Source organism: Carettochelys insculpta, chromosome 8 (genome assembly GCF_033958435.1).
Source record: "Carettochelys insculpta isolate YL-2023 chromosome 8, ASM3395843v1, whole genome shotgun sequence".
NCBI classification, from domain to species: Eukaryota; Metazoa; Chordata; order Testudines; family Carettochelyidae; genus Carettochelys; species Carettochelys insculpta.
The window spans coordinates 66199452-66220693 of record NC_134144.1 but is presented as its reverse complement, the minus strand read 5'-3'; the positions used below and the strand labels follow the sequence as shown (position 1 = coordinate 66220693).

The 21242-nt window shown below is 40.8% G+C and overlaps 1 protein-coding gene across 1 annotated transcript in view; it reads left to right on the top strand.

The window, feature by feature from the left end:
- The window catches only part of SLC49A4 (solute carrier family 49 member 4), a 103681-nt gene that overhangs the window by 60516 nt on the left and 21923 nt on the right, over positions 1–21242 (top strand). The window contains exons 5-7 of the mRNA XM_075001064.1: positions 1920–2028; positions 2636–2703; positions 11627–11754. Of these exons, the coding sequence (XP_074857165.1) occupies positions 1920–2028; positions 2636–2703; positions 11627–11754 (305 nt within the window). The remainder of the gene's footprint in view (positions 1–1919; positions 2029–2635; positions 2704–11626; positions 11755–21242) is intronic.

The window sequence follows — 21242 nt, the reverse complement described above, 5'->3', positions numbered from 1 at the left end:
GCTGGTGCTAAATAGACATTGTCAAGGATATTGCCAGGAAGCTGATTGATTTTTGACTGGGCGTCCATCTGAACAGCCTTGCTTTATGGAGTATCATAGCATGCAATATTTTTTTCAGTTTTATTTTAAAGCTGATAATATGTCAGCAGAAAGTATTACTAAAAAAGGCTGATGCTGACTTAGGTGCATTTATATATAATGCCAGGAAGTAATGTGTGTGCAGTTGTTATTAGCGTGACAGGCAGCAAGCATGTTTTTTTCAGTAAAATTTTCAGATGGAGCAATTGCGAAGATAAATATGCATGAGCAGATTCTCAGCTCTATTCACCTAAGCATTACCTTCTAAAGCTGTGACTGCTGAAAACAGAAGTGGCTTCCGGGTGCAACTAAAATAACCCAAAGTCTTCTGTAACTAATATCTGTTATTTATAGCCAATATTTGTCTTTAAGGAGACAAAATAACAGTTGAAGAAGTTAAGGAGAGCAAGCTTTCTCCTTTCTCCTGGTAACAACCTTTTATGTACTTGAAAAATATTATCCCATTGCAATCTTCTCTATTCCAGACTAAATAAAACTACTCTTTTTTTCAGTCTTCCCTCCTAGGTCTTGTTTTCTAGACCTTTAATAATTTTTGTTGCTCTACTCTGGTCTCTGATTTGTCCACATCTTAACTGAAATGTGGTACCCAGAACTGACACTCTATTCCAGCTGAGATCTAATGGAGTAGAGCAGAATTACTACTTCACATGTCTTGCTTATAGCACCCCAGATTGATGTTTTCTCTTTTAACCAGCAGCATTATAGTTTCAACTCATATTTATCTTGTTATCCAATGTAACTCTCACGGCCCTTTCCTTAGTACTCCTTCCTAGGCAGTCATTTCCCATTTTTATGTGTGCAACTGATTGTTCCTTAAGTGGAATCACTTCACGTTTGTCCTCATTGAATATGAGAAATACAAGAAAGTTCTAAAAATTGCTTACGATATGGACTTTTTCACAGTACTTTTCTATGATGCTGCTACAGAAAAATGGGAACAGCAACATTTAAACAAGTGAGTATTTTAAGTAACAGGACTGTATTCCAGATACATTTGTAGGAAAAAAAGTATTCTAGGGTTGTGAGCAAGGACTCCTGGGTTCTGTTCCTCTTTCTGTTGCAAACTCATTTGCACATTGAGGGAAATATTGCTGAAGGTATATTTTCAAATTAAAGTACCTCTGTTGTACACAGTGTACGTGTGCAAGCAGAAATATAATGAATGAGTTTAAAATATATATTTATATGTACAAAAATGACTAATTCTGCATGCCCAACCAAGTTCTTCCTCAATATTAATTGCACACAGTTCTTTTACATGCGCATATTTTATGAGTTTAGAAATGAGTATCCTGCATGAGTATGCCAAAGAGATCAAAATAAATTGTAAGGTTGGAATGGCAAGAAGAGAATGTAGTAAATTTCTTTTTCTCAAAAAGAGTAAACAGAGTAGTTTGAAGAACATGAATCTTTAAATGTATACATGAAATAGTTTTTTTCACTCTGAATTGATGCTTATTTGTTTTTAATATGTTAACACTGCACAGACCATCAATATAATAGCATAACAAATTCATTGTAATTTCTTGTGAAGATGAGGAAAGTCTGAGAGACTGGCATGTTCCAAATGTCAAGAAAATGTCATTGATATACAGATAATAAATGCCTTTTTGTTTAATATCATGGTGCAGGGCAGTAACATTTCAGGACTTGGCATTCCAGTGAAATAACCAAATATTGTATATGTTTTCTGACTGACTCTTTGGATTTATGCTTTCATTCTTATTGGGTAGAATATAGTTTCCAGGATATAGTTTACTCTTGAAGTTAATCTCAGAGCTTTTTCTAACAAACAGCTAACTGCATATATGTCTTCACAGCAATTTCCGGTTTTTGATGATTGCATTAGCATATGCTATACCACTGGGTGTTTTCTCTGGCTGGTCCGGTGTTCTGGACTTAATATTAACACCAGTTCATGTCAGCCAAGTAAGTATTTGCATGCAGCAGCTGCTCTATTTCATAGACATGTGTTTAGGTTTGTAATGTTGTTTGAGGTGATATACAAATTCCCTATCTTTAATTTTCTTTTTTACTGATGTCTGGAACTTTCAATATACCTGCACCATTCACTGCTGAAATATAAAACAAAACAAAACAAAGCATTGACATACCAAAAGTAGTTGTGGCTCCCTCTGCTGATTCTACGGTGGCAGTTCATATTTTCAGAGCTGTATGTGCCTACTGATGTTAGTGAAGAGGCAAATAAATAAAAGAGAGTAGAAAATCAATGTTTGCCAGATTGAACGGATAAAATCAGTAAAGGAAGAGATTTTTCTTTTTAAGCCTCTAACAGGGTACTATAGAAATCCACATGCCACTCCCCAGCAGATTTCAATATAAAGGGAGGTCACATTGGGGTCATAGACTGTTTGGTCCTTTTAACTGGATTATATTCCCTTTGAATTTCTTAGAAAAGTAAGTCTATCAATTTTTATACTAGGAGTTTTCAGAGCCACTCTACCTCCTTCTTTCAATGTAGTATCTTGTTTTCTCAGCTTTAACTCTTTCATTTCCTCTTGCTGTTTCCCATCAGGTAGATGCAGGCTGGATTGGATTTTGGTCCATAGTTGGAGGCTGTGTTGTTGGCATAGCAATGGCAAGGTAAGCATAATTATCTCTCCTTCAGTTCTTAATACTTCCTCACATGTAGTGATCGCATAGATTTTTAACACTATAAACTGAATTTATTTTTGATCATTAGTGAAATATATGAAATGGCAAATGTGAATCTCTAAAGGGATCATGTATTGTTTCTTTTCGTTAAGTAATTTGTACATTTCATGTTACAGGACTATATAAGTTGGAAACACCATTTGCTCACTCATCAAGCTGAACAAGTCATATTGCTGCATCTTCCTTCCCATCCACTCCTTTTCAGGGTATCTTTGTGAGAATGGTCTTGGGAAGAACAGGTTTAGTGACTTTGGAAAACAACAAAGAAAATCAGTGGGTTTTTTTTGTTTGTTTGTTTTCCTGCCAAGACCTATTCAGCATTCTGATCCACTGAATGTTTGATGCTGAGACTGCAAAATACTTCCCCCATGCATGGATACAGAGTGCTTGTAGCATGTGTCCTCCTGACTACCATATGTGGGGAGTGAAATACCCACCAACCATCTGAGGAAATGTAGATCTAGAAGTGAAAGGGTTAGAAAATGAATGCATGTCCCAAATCAAGCTACTAGTTTCTGTCAATCAAAGCTTCATTAGAAAGAAACCAAACCTTCCTTGAGACCCTGATAGAAAAATAAAATAGAAAGCCTCTACATTCCGCTCTTTTCTGGATTTCCTAGTGCAGATGTTTTCTTTCCATCCACTACTGTGGACCTGATTCTGCAGTGAGTGCAGTACTGGTGCAGCAGTCTGCAGAGAGATTGTTGCAACATTAGGTCCTGAAATTATAAAAAGCTCTTTGGGGGCAGAGTCTGTTTTCTTCTTGTACAGTACACCAAAAATGTGCATAACCAATAAAAGGCAAACTATTTTCACTCTTGCCACCTCTTATTCCACTTAACAGCTAGAAAATAGGAAGAAGAAAGCTCACTCTCAGCCATGAAAAAGAGAAAAATACGTTTGAGCACCCTCACCCTAATGCTTCAAATGCCAACTAGACAAAGAGCTAATCCTACTAATCAAGAGTCATATTCCAGGTGGATACCTGCAGAAGAACCGTTGTTAGCTAGTGTTAGATTAGGCTATCATGTTTTTTCTCAATACTGAGATGTGTAAATCCATACTGGCGTTGTAAAAGTAGTGTTTGATAAATAATGACCTGTAAGTATCTTCCCATGTAGCAAAAGCAATGTGCTGGAGAACCTAGTGTGAATACTTATGCAGAATTCTCTCTCCTGTGGGCTAGCCATGTTCCTGCAGTTAAAGCCCTTGAACACTAGCCGGGCACCCTTTCTAGCCTTAAACTTCTGTATCAAGAACTTGCTGATTGCCCATAATGTAAATCTCAGCCTTTTCGATATAGTAAATTATTTTATTTAACATAATGCCTATTTTAGTTTCAGAAAATGCTTAATGTCTCTGTAACTGCTGCAAAATTAACTGCAAATTTTACAGCAAGGTCAGCATTTTGTAGGTTCAAAACTTTGTTTTTGAGTAAATTAAAAGAGTGCTAATAGTCTGTTTCCAAGTCTCTTTCTCCAATTCAGGCAATATAGAGTTCAAAGAGTAGTGTCTGCACACACAAAAAGTGGGCAAAGGTGATTTGTCACTTCTGATAGATGACTCTCTCCTCTTAGGCCTGTACAGTAGGTATCTTTGTAGGACTGAACCAGTGATAACTCGGACTGTAATCTGCTGAAAGTTATAATTAAGAAAATTAGGTAATGATTCTTGTCAAGTATGACAAGCTGATGTATTTCAGGGTCAGAACTGTGACTTACCAGGCAGGCAGCTTTCTCTTAACAGCCTCTCGTAAGTTGGGGTGTTTGTTCTACCAACTGCTAGTTTGTAAAACTAAAAATGTTATGGTTTAAGAATGATAGTGTTGCTTTACGTTATTCTCCTCAAACCATAAATTCTAGAGATAATTATACCTTATTGTGAACATGATTTAGTTCTTTAACGGCACAAAATGGCCTGGTTTTCAGACCTGGTTTCAGTTTTTGATAATGTAAATGCAACCGCTTAGATATCTTAACTGCTTGATGCTTGCAATGGTAGCATCTGTGCCTGTAATTCACTGTAGGTATTAAATTATGCCCCTTCAAAAGAATGGTGCAATTTGAAAATTTGGACCAAGATCTCTTCATTTCACTTTCAGTTGTATGAAGAATTTTTGGCCACAAGATATATAAATCCTGCTTCTTTCTGCTCCCCCACAATCTTGAACTAGACATGTTTGCCTATTTTGTGTGATGTGTTTTAATGATTGAAAAGCCCTGGGATATTTTGGGTGGTTGGCAGATGATATTCCCTTTGCTGGCAGAGGTAGAATGAGACTGGTTTGAAGCAAAACAACTTTAAATGGTGACATTCATGTTTTATTATCTCGCTGGAACATAAATCTATCTTCTTTTCCCCCGGACTTTTTCTTGTCACGTTTACTAATGATCACAGATATTTCTGGGTTTTTGTCCTTCACAGCCCAGCATTTCCTTCTGCTTTTATCCTGCAATGAAGTTAAAATACTGAAATGTTGTGACTTAGTGATAATTTCCTTAGCAACAGATGGTGTTCTCAAGAACATATGTTTAGACCTTAACTGCAAGATCCAGCATGGGTGGATTTGCTTGGTCATGAAAGATTCACCTACTATCCTGGACTACCTCTTCTAAAATACATGCACACATTCACCATGAGTGCCAGTTTTGACTATAAATTATAGTAGTATATGAAATTGTGGGTGCAGGATGGTGTGGGTGTATTAGTGACTGAGCTGCTGTGACTGAGGAATAAAAATATACTGCCTGACCACTGGACTAAGACCAGTGCTGGGAAAAGTTTACAGGCCTTGGAAGCCTTTGTACTAGTTGTACTGAGTTTTTCTTTGCTCAGAGGTGAAATACAGGTCCTTAAAAGACCAAATGTGACCTAATTTGTTATGTTTTTTCCATTTTTGTTAAATTCAATAGTTTTTTTGTGAAACTTAAAGCCAAATAATGGACAAGTGTCAACTTTAACTCCCAGCAAAGTCTTAGATGCCTGTACTGCTTTGTCATGTTATCACAGTTGGTAGTGTGTCAGTCTCATAACCTGAAGGTCCTGAGCTCAAGCCTCTGAGAAGGCAGTTGATTTTGGGGAGCTAACAGGAAGAATTAGAGGCCCTGGTACAGTCAAAAAAGTATGAGGTGGTTGGAATAATGGAGACTTGGTGGGACGATTTGCATAACTGGCACACAGTCATGGAAGGTTATAAACTATTTAGGAAGGACAGATGGGAGAAAAGGAGGAGGAGTTGCGCTCTATGTGAGAGAGCAGTATGATTGCTCAGAGGTCCAGTATAAGGAAGGAGAAAATCCAATTGAGTGTCTTTGGGTTAAACTTAGAGGCGGAAATAACAGAGGTGATGCTGTAGTTGGTGTCTGCTATAGACCGCCAGACCAGGGAGATGAAACAGATGAGGCTTTCTTCAGGCAGCTAAGTGAAGCTTCCAAATCACAGGCCCTGGTTCTCATGGGAGACTTTAATCATCTGGACATTTGTTGGGAGACCAATACATCAGCACACAGACAATCCAGGAAGTTTTTGGAGAATGTTGGGAATAACTTCTTGGTACAAGTGCTGAAGGAACCGACAAGGGGTCATGCGCAACTTGACCTGCTGCTCACAAACAGGGAAGAACTAGTAGAAGAAATAGAAGTGGGAGGAAACCTGGGCTTCAGCAACCATGAGATCGTAGATTTCAGGATCCAGACAAGAGGAAGAAAGGTGAGCAGTAACATACAGACACTTGATTTCAGGAGAGCAGACTTTGACTCCCTCAGGGAATGGATGAACAGGATTCCTTGGAAAACGAAGATGAAGGGGAAAAGAGTTCAAGAGAACTGGCAATATTTTAAAGAAGTTTTACTGAAGGCACAGGAACAAACCATCCTACTGCATAATAAGAAGTGCAAACATGGTAGGCAACCAGCTTGGCTTAATGGGGAAATCCTTAGTCAGCTTAAATTCAAAAAGGATGCACAAGAAATGGAAATGTGGACAGTTGACTAGGGAGGAGTATAAACATACGGCTGGAGAATGCCGGGCAGTAATCAGGAAAGCGAAAGCACAATTGGCACTCCAGCTGGCAAGGGGTGTGAAGAGCAACAAGAAGGCTTTCTACAGGCATGTTAACAATAAACGGGTTATCAGAGGTGGTGTGGGGCTGTTACTGGGTGGGGGAGGTAACCTAGTGACAGATGATGTAGGAAAAGCTGAAGTACTCAATGCTTTTTTTGCCTTAGTCTTCATGGACAAAGTCAACTTCCACATGATGGTCATGGACAATGCAGTATGGGAAGGTGGAGGGCAGCCATCTGTGGGGAAGGAACAAGTTCTGAGCTATCTAGAAAAACTAGATGTGCACAAGTCCATGGGTCTGGATTTAATGCACCCCAGGGTACTGAGGGAATTGGCAGAGGTCATTGCTGAACCTTTGGCCATTATCCTTGAAGACACTTGGAGATACCGGATGACTGGAAGGAGGCAAATGTAGCGCCCATCTTTAAAAAAGGAAAGAAGGACAATCCAGGGAACTATAGACTGGTCAGCCTTACCTCAATCCCTGGAAAATAATGGAGGGAATCCTCAAGGAATCCATTTTAGAGCACTTGAAAGAGGGGAAAGTGATCAAAAGTAGCCAACATGGATTCACCAGGGGCAAGTCCTGCCTGACCAATCTGATTAGCTTCCATGACGAGGTAACAAGCTCTGTGGACGTGGGGAAGTCAGTGGGTGTAATATACCTTGACTTCAGCAAGGCTTTTGATACAGTGTCCCACAACATTCTTGTCCATAAGTTAAGGAAATATGGATTGGATCCTTGGACTATAAGATGAATAGAAAGTTGGCTTGATGGTTGGGTCCAATGAGTAGTGGTCAGTGGCTCGATATCTGGATGGTAGTCGGTTTCAAGCAGAGTGCTGCAAGGCTTGGTTCTGGGGCTGGTGTTATTCAACAGCTTTAATAATGACCTGGATGAGGGACTGGATTGCACCATCAGCAAGTTTGCAGATGACACAAAACTAGGGGGAGAGAGAGAGACATTGGAGAGTAGAGTGAGAATCCAGAGTGACCTGGATAAATTGGAAAAGAAATTTGATGCAGTTCAACAAGGAAAAGTGTAGAGTCCTGCACCTGAGGCAGAAGAATCCCAAACATTGTTACAGGCTAGGGACCGACTGGCTCAGCAGCAGTACGATGGAAAGGGACTTAGGGGTTATGGTGGATGAAAGGCTGGGTATAAGTAACAGTGCACCCTTGTAGCCAAGAAGGCTAACTTCATACTAGGGTGCATTAGGAGGAGCATTTCAAGCAGATCTAGAGAAGTAGTTATTCACCTCTGTTTGGCACGGGTGAGGCCACATCTTGAATATTGTGTCCAGTTTTGGGCCCCCCAGTATAAAAAGGATGTGGATTTGGTGGAGCAGGTTCAGCAGAGGGCAACAAAAATGATTAAGGGTCTGGAGCACAAGACCTATGAGGATAGGCTGAGGGATTTGGGGTTGTTTAGTTTAGAGAAGAGAAGACTTAGAGGTGAGTTAATAGTAGCCTTCAACTTCCTGAAGGGGAGCTCTAAAGAGGAGGGTGAGAAACTGTTCTCAGTGGTGTCAGATGTCAGAACAAGGAGTAATGGTCTGAAGTTAAAGAGGGAGAGGTATAGGTTAGATATTAGGAAAAACTACTTCACCAAGCGGGTGGTAAAGCATTGGAATGCATTGTCTAGAGAGGTGGTGGATTCTCCATGCCTCAAGGTTTTTAAGTCCTGGCTGGGATAACCTAATGGGGGTTGATCCCTACTTGAAGCAGGGGGCTGGACTAGATGACCTCCTGAGGTCCCTTCCATCCCTATGATTCTGTGGCTGCTACTAATTTCAGCTGCAGCTGTCACCTTAGTAAAGTGAAGAAAATATCTGACTCCATCTTTCCCCAGCCTCCCACCCCATTCTGATATTTCCTCTACCTTTTCATGAGGCAGCATATGTAGCTCCTGTCAGCTTCAGAAACAAAGGCTGTTATTGGCAGCAAGGTAACTCCTCAGACTTCACTCTTTGGGACATTTGTGTTTATGCGAAACTTCTCAGAAGTGTCGCAAGTTAATGTTTAATGACAAAATACAGAAAAAAATTAATCAACAGACTCCTGTGATTTTTAAAAATTGGAGTATTCTGATTATTTTCTTCCTCCTTACTTCAAATCCAGCATGAGCATCTAAGGTTCTACAGTTAGAAGTTAATACTCTGTGCTATTTGAAAGCTGGGATTACAAGCTTTAAGATGATGTACAGCACTGATTCTAGTTTTACCAGTTATTGACTTTTAAGTTCAGTGTGGAATTGAAATAGAGGGAAGGTCAAAATAGGAAGAAAAAAGAAGTCTTAAGATCCAGTATTTCGTAAAACTCCCATACTATATAAACTGCTAAACATTACTTAATCGTGCCATTCCCAATGTTCAAACTTTATATGGTGTTGTTACCTTCTATATCAGGCGACCCATATAGGATTGGGCCTTAAAATACCAACCCATCTCTTTTTTTAGCAGAAGAAAATAGGGCAGTTAACACACAAAGTAGGAGGTCTTCATCATTCCAAACTTCCTGGACTCCCATCCAGCTGGAGGAGAAAAACTGAGCCATGAGGGGAGAAATTCTTCAAACGTAATAATAGCAAGAGAACTACAAAAATTACTGCAATTTGAATAATTGCCTTACTAGTGATCTTTTTCTGAGTTCTCAACAGTGTTAAAATCCCTTTTGAAAAGAGCAGTTTTAGTATTGCAGTGTTAGTTCAGTGCTCAGCTGGATTTTTTTAAATAAAAGCAAAAGTTGCAAAAAATTAACTGTACCAGCAAACTGTTTAATAAATCTTCTTTAGTTCTGTATCAAGCTGCAGATATCTGACCACAGGATTTCTTCTTTCCCTGTCTACTTAGACCTCCATCATTGATTTATTTGGGTTAGCAAGATCCAACTTATCCTCTTGTTTTACCCAGCATGTAGTTGTATATTACAGTGACTTCATAGTGATACAAATTTTGGGGGTGTGAGAATAACCAGAATGATTTGAGGCTTTCCACAAGAGGGATGTTAGCTCTTTAATCTATCTTGAATTAAATAAATAAATAATATATAACACTCTTGTGTATAATGAAGCAAGTCACCCTAAACTAATTGGTCAGTGCATGTTCAAGTCCAAATGTCACTGACTGACCAGACGTATAGGTAAGGGTTTGATTTTGTTCTGCGAGAGACGTTCTTTTGAGCGGGAGAGGGAAAAATTTTCACTTAACTTAGGTTTATCTGCTTAAAAACACCACGTGAACTATCTTTTATGTTGCCCTCATAAATATCTAACGTGAGCCAGTGTCCCTAATTATTGAATCATTTTTTGAATTATTATTATTCGTTATTATTTGAATTCCTGTAGAGTTTAGGAGCTGTGGCCATGGACTAGGTACTGTGAAACCGGGAGTTGGGGGGAAGCCAGTTCTTGTCTCAAAGAGCTTACAGTGAAAGTATAAAATGAGATAACAGGTGGTTACAGGCCAACAGACACAAATGGAGGGAATACAAGTAAACATCAAGAGAGTATTGGTGAACATGATAGGTTGTGTTATCCACATACCAACAGTCTAAACATCACTGAGGTTTTAGTAGGCATTACAGCAAACTCAGGTTGTCAAGGTGGATAAGTTACTTTTGCAGATGTTTACAGTGGCCTCCTCCCCATTCTGAGGCACAGCATACAAGAATTTACAAGCATATTTGTTTGAAAGTTTAACATGTGGGCGATAGACATTGGCATCATGGGCTGATCAAATATGGAAGTCAACATTTTGATAGCAAATGAAAGATGTTTGGATGGGAAAGTGAAGGAAAGTAGGTTGATATAGTAGAGAAGAGAAAACGAAGTGATGCAAAGAGAGGGTGATATGATTAAAGCAATAGGCTAGGACAGTTATCTTTGAAGCAGCATTCTACATAGATATGAGTGGGACAAGTCAGCATTTTGTCAAGGCCAGAGAATCAGATTTTGACATAATTGAGACATAAAGGTGGTAAAAACCTGGATCAGAATTTCCACTGCGGATGAATGGGAAAGGCCTTGTCTTACTGATACTAGACAGAAAGAATCAGCATGATGTAGACATAGCCTGGATATGAGGACCTAGAGAAAGGCCCTATTTGAAGATGATGCTCAAGTTAGGGGTTTGAGTGACAGACGGCATGGTGGCAGTGTCTGTACTAACTGAGAAAGGAAGTAGTGGGGATAGCTTGATGGGGAAGATTAAGAGCTCCATTTTAGTCATTTTGGGCTTCAGCTAAATAACCAGAAGAAGTTGTCAGAGCATAGCAGCGCACAGTTAATTTTTCATATGTTTCATAATGGCAAAGATGATCCTTATGATAACTATGATCTGGCAAAAATACATAGAAGTCAAGTGTAAGGTAAGGGTGGGAGTGAGTGTAGTGTTTAATGGTTTTGTATATGGGATCTGGGAAGATACTTTTAAAACAGCAATGAAACTTTGAATTGTGGTTGTGAGACCATTGAAAGAAAATTTTCAAAGCAGAGATTAAACTGTAATTTTCCAGTTTGAGCACGGTGTTGACCAGACATTTAAAAACAATACAGTCCTTGCCCAAGAGGATTTACAGTCTAAGAACTACAAGCAAAAATTTTTCTTGAGCTGCTGTAAATTCAGTTTAACTGTGACAAAACTATAACTAGCAGTTTCAGAATGTCTAGACGTCATTCTAGTTTGTGGACTATATCATGAGAATGTATTAATTTACTGTGAAGTGGAATGCGTTAATACTGTACCTTGAAAAATAACATTTGAGTTTGAGATTTGTGCTTTTATTTCAGGTTTGCAGATTTTATCAGGGGCATGTTGAAACTTATAATTCTGCTGCTGCTATTTGGCGCAACACTGGCGTCCACCTGGTTCACTCTCACCTGTCTTACTAGTGTCACCCACCTGCCTCTAACTACAGGTAACTAGAACAATGTTCAACTTGAGAGATTATTTTTATTGTTCTTTGTGACTGTTCAGTAAAAAATTGATAATATAGCAAATACTTGCCATCTTAATTAAATTATGTTATGGCCTGTTTTGAGAACCCAATCCTGATGATAAATACATTAAATATATTAATCTGAGTTTTCATCCAGTAATTAATAATCATGGACCAAAAAAGGATTTAGAGCTCATTAAATAAAACTTGCTTTCTTTCAATGGCAATGAGACCATATGAATGGTCCTTTGAATTCCCTTCATTTTCCCTCAGCACGGAGTGGCTGCGTTAGCAGCTAATGAGTTGGGCTAATACCTTCTGTAGCTTGTTCCCCCTTCGACCATCCAGCTCAAGTTAAAACAACTTCCACATCAAGGTTATCTGGTTATTTCTGTGTGGGGATGAGACTCAGGTGGACAGCAACATTCGAGTTATACCATAAAGATAAACACTTAGACTGAGAACGACTGAAGCTCACCATCACTGCAGCATACACAAGATTTCATTGTTTTCAGCCAAGCTATCATATTCAGCTTCTGCATAAGATACGTGTAAGCAGCAGAAGGGAAGCACTAAGGAGATTTCTCTGACTGAAGCAATTTGGTGGGTGAACAGCAAACAGGAGCCAGAAATGGGGTGATTGGAGGTTAGAGACACATTCCCTAGTTCCTGCATGTAGAGATGCTTTCTCCTTTCTCTCCAGTTATTTGCTATCCTTCACACTCTTGTTTTCCACATGGTCCTAGAAGTTAACATCCAAACATCAAGAGAACTTTTCTCTCCCCCACCTCCCCACAAGCCTTGGCTAGGATTCAGCCTGCGTTCCCCGCCCCCATACGTGGGGCCCTTCCCCTTCCTGAGCCAATATCTATAGAGGTTTTCCTGAAAAACAATGTGTTCATCATAAACAGTCGTCGTTCCTCTTCACTGCCTGCACTTTATGTCCCTGGGTCCATTCCCACCCTCCCACTTCCCCAAATGCGGGTCCTGCTTCCCTTCTCATCATGATTCCTCTTGATCCATCTCTGCTCTCTGCTGCTTTTGCCTCTGGCTCCACATACACCACCATAAAGACCTTCACCTGAGTGTCTCTTACTTTTCTAAGTCCAAGCAATGGACAAAATGCTGAAGCAGCAACTTAAAGCTGCTGCCTCTGGTATGTGTGGGCAGCAGCATGGGGTAATAGAGAGATTCGTCGTCACACAGTGTCCCTGTGGTTGCTCCATTTTAGATGTGCATGCATCTTTTGAGCCCCTAATCTTAAATTTTTTGTTAGCATCCATCTTTCCCATGCATATATCCTAGTGCTGCTCACCAAAGCTATGTAGGGCTGAAATACCCTGAATTTCTTCTTCAGTGCCTTGTCCTGAGATGGAGCTTTAGCATGTCCACCTTGAGTGTACCTCTGATGTAATTGTGGTTAATAGCTGCTAGTATTAATTTAGTATTAGATTATAGTTAGTGATTAGTAAATAGTTAAGCAGTGAGAGGGACTACCGTGTTCTCTCCTTCCTTTCAGGGAGCTTTAGTCTTACCTCCCTGACAGGACATGCCCAACTCTCCAGGTTTCAGTCACTGCCTCTTTTGGCAGGAGCCTGTCTCAGTAAGAGTCAGCCACATTTTGTGTTTGCAGCCTGGGAGAGTGTAACCTTTCTGAGAAGTGAAATTTTTGCCTGATTCCTAAACCCAAAGCAAGAAAGAATGAGTCGTTAAGTTGTGGCTCCTGCTGATGGAGCATTCTCTTTGCTGCGCTTCAGAGTCTGGTCAAGAGACCACCCTGGACATCTGTCTGTGGACAGATCTATCCCTCTTTTGACATAAGCTCAGGTTTCCCCTAGGAAAGGGAAGACTTCACATGTCTCAGACACAGCTCCCAAGATGAGGAGCTCTGAGTTCCCTCATAAGCAGCCTGCTTCCAAAAGACATCAATTCCCTCTTGGCTTGGTTCCATGCAGGTGAAAGACTCGTCCCATACCAGCAGGGCACGGAAGTCCTGAAGTTCCAAGGATAAACACAACTCACGCGAAGCCCCAGTACGTTCTACATGCACTAAGGAAAGTAGAGCTAAGAACTCCTCTAGACTGCTACCACTGAGCACATCCCCATCATCAGCACCTCCTTTGTTGGGGCCCTTAGTACAGTTCAAATGTAAGCAACACATAGCGCCAGCATCTGCTTTGGTACAGTCTATAAATCTGTGGCACTGTGTGTTTCAATACCAATCGTCCATATGGTACCACATGAATTTAGGTACTCAAAAGACTTAACAGTGGCAGATGAACTGGAATCTCCAGTGCTTATGGGTACCAAATACCTCTTGGTACCAAAACCTTGGTCCACAGACAACCATCACTCTCAAGGACTGCTTGGCTCATCACCATTTTCTGCTGGTGCCCCTCTAGTGGAGGATGCCATGGAGGAGAGAGATCTCCCTTTGTTCTCGTCTGTCTCTGTGCAGGATTCCCTTCCTCATCCATATAGAAGTCTGCTCTTCCACACCCAAGCATAAGGCTTTTGTGGTCCGCACCAGTAATAGTGGGACCAACCCTGGATGCCACTGTGAGGATCTATCTATATAGATACTCACAGTGGCACTACTGAGATACCTGGGTTGTGTGCTGACGACAATATGCCAGACTGTATTCACTCTGCTTCTCCTCAGCCAAGAGCCCAGCATGAGAATGCGTTGAGAACAGGAAGCTAAGACAGATAAAGAGGCTACCCCTCAGATTCTGACCTCACTGTCATTTCCAGATGAGGAAGTCCTGTCACCATCCCCGTTTATGGCTGATAGTATCCTGCAATTTGGAGACTGCATAAAATGGTTGGCAGATACTGTGGCCATTGACAACCATTCACCAGTATCCCCTTTCATGGATGATCTTTTTCAGTTCTGACCAGTTGTATCCCATCTTTTAAGTGTCTTTCCTCAGGTCTCTGTGCCAGGTGTTTATTGGGTGCCCTGTTTTCCTTTTTCCTTGTGAGTTCCAACTTAAATCTTGCCCTGTGATTTTGGTGGTTGGCTTTCCAAGGGTATGTCCAGTCCATTGCCATCTTCTCTCCCTGATTTCTTCTTCAGCAAGAAGTTGGTGAGTCATTTACCACAGGTCTCAGTTGTTGATGGTGTATGGCCAGTGGATCTGGAGGATTTTCTATTCATTTTTTTTTTATAAAGTACCCAAATAAAACAATTACTTCCCTGTGCTAGATTTTTTTATCCATTTTCTGTCTGACTTCTTTCAATGAACCCACTGTAGTATATGAGCCCTTTTTTAAGAAAACAAAACCTTGCCTTGAAAGGCATTGCTAGCTGCAATGAATACTGACAGATCTTTAAAAGGGGATTTTAAGGATTTAGGCCTTAATTCATATCTGCTGTACAAGATTTCTTATTTTCCCTCTTTGGCCTAGGTTCACAAGTTCTTTACTAGACAGGCATTTCTTTTTTTATTAGCAGCCTTTTCTTGAGAAACTAGTGTAAAATAAATGCAATATGCCTGCTTAATTTGGGTCTCTCTATATGAATACCAGTGATACAGCTTTATCAAAATAAATTCTTATGGATGAAAATGCACAAGCTATTTCAATACTAATTTATAGGGTTTCATGCTAGATTATTTCTAAATGCAATGATGCAGTATTCTTATGACCTCTGTGCTTCCCAGTAACAGAAACAGCATATTGAAATTGATTTTGTTGAACTTTTTTGATTAGTTGAAAGTTTGGCTGAGTTATATTCTATACCCTCAAAGTAAGAAAGGTGAAATGCAGGCCACTGCCTGGTGGTACTTGGGTTTAGGGGAAGAACTGTGAGATCAGTATTTAATATGGAAGCATCTCTGTGTACTCAGTCAATGGAGCAATGCTGATCTTGGAGGTCATGGATGTGGTTTGAACTTTTTGTGTTTGGCAGATGAACACCATGTACAGCTGATACATTTTATCTTCAGATTTTTGTAGCAATTACTGTGTAGTGTTCTGTTTCTTCGGGGTACTTTGGGTTCGGTAACTAATGTCCACAACACCACTGTCACTGTCATCCCTGCATTATTGTGAGGATTCTAAGGCAGAGAGATCAAGGTCCAGAATAATTTTCACAGAAGCTAACATCATGTAGTGGATGTTAACAGCTAACAACCTGTAGTGGAGTTCTCTGCTCCCTATTCAGGTTTCTCTTCCAATATTTGTGTGTTCACTTCCACTCCACCCACTTCAGTGGTGCCAGATTTCTTTTCCTTGGTGCTTCTTGTATCCAGTAGTATGCAGACATCTTTCTCATGAGCAGCCCTACACTTGCAAAAACACAAACGTGATCCATTATAGCAACATCTTGAAAGTGCTCAGATATCAGGATGGCCTCATCTTCTTCTACTGTTATAAGTAACTGTGGGGGGTGGGAGACTATTTCAGAAGGAAAGACAGCTACTTGAATGAAAAAACAGACATCCTTATTCAGGAAGTTAGGGAGGATGAACCAGCTACCTGTGGAAGGATACTCCCATGCAGTGAATGGTACTCGCAAGGAGAAGGTGTGTGTTAGAATCTACCAGATTCAATGATGTGAGTAGACAGGAGAACAGTGGTTAAAAATCCTGAGCAGATAATTGAGTGAGGTTCGATGGCCTGTGATATGCAGAAGGTCAGACTTGGTAGTCTCTTTTTGTCTTAAACTGATTTTTTAAGTGAGGTATCTTTGGGTAGCATGCAGTATAGATACTGACCATGAAAAGGTCTCCTCGAGAAGGGTCAGCACCTCAGTGTGAGAGCAGCAGCTGATTCAGTGGGCATCCTGGGAAGCTCAGACAAATTGTATGTGAAGCTATCACGGAGATTAGTGCTGTGGCACCCAGAGGGAAGTGGGGAGCCCTCACCCAGGCGCCCTGCCCCCCCCACACACTAGGGAAGGGGGGAGCTCAGCACCACAGATCCCAGGGAGAAGGGGGAGCCCCTCCCCCCCACGACAATGAGGGTTAAGAGGGGAAATTGCCCCCAGGACAGCCCTTCAAGGCCCAGAGCAGAGCTGGGGATGAGGCATCATTGTGCGCCTCTGCCATTCCACCAGCTTGGGAGAGGGCCTGAAAGCTGACCGGCTTCAGCCCTGCCTCTTCTGCCTTCTGCCCTGCCCCTTCTGGGGGAGTGGAGCTGGGCCTCCTCCCACCTTGCCCTGGCGCTCAGCGTGGCTGGCATCCCCACTGTCCCCCCAACCAAAACCTTAAATGACAGCCCTGACTCTGCCCCTTCCCCCATACCCTCCTATCTTTTCCCTGTCTTTTCCTGCCCAGTTCCACCCTCTTCTGAGAGGGCACCCCTTGTCTGCTTCTCTCCCTTTCCACAGACCCGGCTGCATGCTGCCAAGCGGTAGATGGGCAGGGCCACTGGAGGGCAGGATGCTGGAAGGGGGAGGAATTGGCTGTCAGTGGGCACTGAACACCCACTAATATTTTTTCTGTGGATACTCCAGGGCTGGAGTACCCTGTGCACCAAGTTTTTGAAAAATCTGTTCCAAATTGCTTGGCCAGCTCAGCACAGGGAATTGTTGTTATAGAAGGAGTTGGAACTCTTCCACTTGAGCTCCAGGACTTGTGCTCAGTTCATCCAACTGGGTTCCTGTGATGTTTAAGCGGAAGTTGTTCCTAGGTATGATTATTCTCCTTAAAGTAAAGATGAAAAGAATGGCTCTTAAAGCTGAGTAACGGAGCTGGGCAAATTACATTTTTTTGCTTGGTTGGTTATTTCAAAAGTTGGAAAATGTCCCGAGTCTAACAAAACCTTTTATTTTGACAAAATAAAAAGTTTAGGTTTTGAGTATTAATGCTTTTTGCATTTTAAAAAACAAGTAAAATTTGCAACGGGTTCAAATAAAAATGAAATGTTTCATACAGAAAACATTTTAAATGAAGCTTGCCAAATGTATTGATTTTTTTAAATGCATAGTTTGAAACTGACTTGAATTTGTGAAACATTTTGCTGTCACTTAATTTGCATTTTGATGATAAAAGGTTTGTTGAAAAATTTCACCCAGCTCTGTCTGTACCAACTTTCAGTCAACCATATGTGTAGCAATTTTAGAAATCTCTAGCTAAGATAGGGAAATGGCGTAATACGCTGAAAAAGTGATCAAAATACCATAGTTGTTTCCTGCATTTGCTTAATAAAATATTGGCCTAATTCCTTTAAAATAACCATGACTTCACCTAAAGCGATTTCCTACAAAATCTAATTACTTACAGGCCTTTAACATTGATAGTAAAATCAATGACTAAGTCATGTTTTCTTTAATCAACAATAACTTATGTTCAGGCAGCTATTCAAAAGGTTTTTCTTTCATACAGCAAAGGTTTGCTTCCTGCTATTAGTGTTTTTGTTTGTTTAAAGATATTTTCAGTAGAATTTATGAGAAAGCATATTTGGAAACATATATAAAAATAACTGATAATATGAAAAATGAAACCAAGCTCAGTTACAGCTGCAATATCTAGCTTTTACACCTTTCATCAGTTTCATTTTGACACTTGAAAACTCTTCACTCTGAAATTAATTTACAATTCACATGACAAAAGCTTGAATTTTCTTCTAAAAATTAATATGCATTATTTAAAGCTAAATTCTTCACAAATGAAACAAGCAGTCCTGTAGCACCTTAAAGACTAACAATTTTATTTATTACGTAATGAGCTTTATTTATTAGGTAATGGGTAAGATCAAAGCTCATTACCTAATAAATAAAATTGTTAGTCTTTAAGGTACTATAGGACTGCTTGTACTTTTGTGAAGCTTACACACTAACACAGCTACCCCTCTGAGACTAGTTCTTCAGTGAGTTCTAAAGACAGTTTCATATCCACACTGAACTCTAAAATAGTTGCTTCTGTTGTCTGTGCTAGAATGGTGCATGGTTAGTTTCCTTTGTATTGAACATCAATATAAAATGGGGTATTTGGGGATAAGAGCCTCCCCAGGCCCCTTTCCCCAATAGGTTAAATTGTTAAGTTGATTGTTTAATTGATTAACTAATTAAACAGGATTTTACATCCCTATTGTGAACAACTTCTGGAGAAGGTGTAATGTAAGAGGAGGCATTAATAAACATTCAAGGACTTTTTTGGAATGCAGGTATTCTGATTTGTACCCTGGTGTGGAAGATACTTGAGGCCACTTTTGCTGTGATCTAAGCTCAGCTGAGAATAGCTAACCATTGTGTAATGGCTTCCTTTATTCCAGAGATCCCCAAACTGTGGGGCACAGCCCCAAGGGGAGATGGAAGAATGTTTGGGATGGAGTGGGAGGGGAGGTGGGGCCCCATCCATTCCCCATCAGAGATGGGGAAGAAGAGCCACTGCCTCACTCTGCTTCCATCTTTGTTCCACCCCGTCTCCAGCCATGGCCCCAGCCTCTGGCCACTGCTGTATTCTTAGTTCTACCCCCAGCTGCAGCTTCATAGTCAGCCTCCTTACCCCCTCTGCAGTGCAGCCCTGTTCCTGGCTCTGCAGGGAGTAAGGAGGTATGGACTGTTGCAGGGGGAAACCTCCTGCTCTATTCCAATTCTTTCTTCTTGTCAGGGAAATGTATAGTAATGGATAACCAAATAAGGTCATATGTGTGCCACGTCAATAGATGGTTTTGGAAAATGTGGGATATATAAACAGGGAAATATTTGTCTTCTTCTAACCAATATTCCCACACCAGTTCTCAAACCAGCCATGGGCCATAATTTTTATCTTTTATGATGAGCCATCAGAGACGTGACAATCTCTAATCATAGTTATTGTCCCTTACACATCTGACTTTGTCTGTGATGTTGTCATCAAGGCATATCAGTCTCTTCTCCTGGGAGTGACTGGAATGGATACTGGTGTGTAATCTGGCCAGGTGGTGTCTAAAACATAAAATATTATATGGTTCAAGTCAAAGTTTTGGTTAGGGTTCACATCCGTTGAAGCAGTGCCATGCTAGCCCTGAGAAGAATGCCCAATGGAAGGCAACCCAAATGGTAATACTTTAAATGAACTTTCTACCTCTGCTAGTCATACTGCAGTGGCAGGTCTGCACTCTTCTCGGAAAACGTAAGAGCTGTGGAAAGCACAACCACATGTGCCATGCATACAGTGAGTGTCCGAGCTTCAGATGCTGCAGTCCGTAACCATTTTACACACACAGGCTGCATCTACACTACAAGCTAAAATCAAATTTATTAAAATTGATTTCTTAACATTGGGTTTTATCAATTTGATTTTGAGCATCCCTACCCCACAGCCACACTAATAACAAACAAAAAGAAAAGATTTTTCAGCCTTTCATGATCCTACAGCCACAGGCTTCCAGGTGCCGAATTGTAATGGTTTTCCTGTTGCCTAATTCCTCCACATCTGAGAGCAGTGGAGATGGAAGAGGCCAGAGCACAGAACTGTTGGGCATAGTGGGGCACACACAGGACATCTCTGGAGGCTAATGAATTCGATTTAAAGACAGGGCGCTTCCTTACTACCTTCCATTTGGAATTTGAATGCTACACCCGTCAGGTTACTATGATATTATGATATCGATATTATGTTGATTTTAGTGCACCATAAATCAAGCTAACAAGTAACGGAGAGAAGGCCGAGCTAGTCTATATACTATCAAAACAAAAAAGCAGTCCAGTAGCACTTTAAAGACTAACAAAATAATTTATTATCTGATGAGTTTTTGTGGGACGGACCCACTTCTTCAGATGATAGCCATACCAGAACAGACTCAATATTTAAGGCTCCGAGAACCAAAAATAGAATTTACAGTGAAGACAGACACTTAGTAAAATCAGGCTAAATTACTTAAAATTGATATTATCTTGTCGTGTAGACATAGCCAGAGACATCTGTACAGATCAGAGGTGTCCAACAGAGATGTAAGGATCGCCACAGCCTCCCCCACCTCCCACCCCGCATAAACTACTGGCGATTCATCAGAACTGTCCCTGGGGCTGTGGTGGGCCTCAGCCACTGGGGGTGCAGGAGCTTGTGGCTCCAGGTCAGAGCTGCAGGAGGAGCCACTGTCATGCACTTGTCCCAGTTGGTGGGTTGTGTGCGCAGAGCAGGCAGAGGGTGCTCTAAGGTGCCACATTTCACCACACTGCAGTGTCCAGTTCGCTACATGTAGCGAAGAGAGAGAGTATTGGACACGGAGGGTATAGGTCCTATAAATACCAAGCACTCTATCTCAGTTGCTTTAAAAAACAGCTTCCATTATTTCTTAATGACTAGATGAGCTTGCTAATATAAGTGGCTCGGGCACATGTCTTAGCACACTGCTCTTTTCCCAGTTAATTGCCTTTTACAGAAAAGGGCAAGTGCTCTTCTGATATGATATATGTCATGCAGCTGAAGTACAGTTCTGGTGTGTATTTTTATCGAATGAGACAGAAATTACTTGTTTACCTTGGTTTTGGAGTGAGGGATTGAGGAACAAATGTTAGCTTTTCTCACGGCACT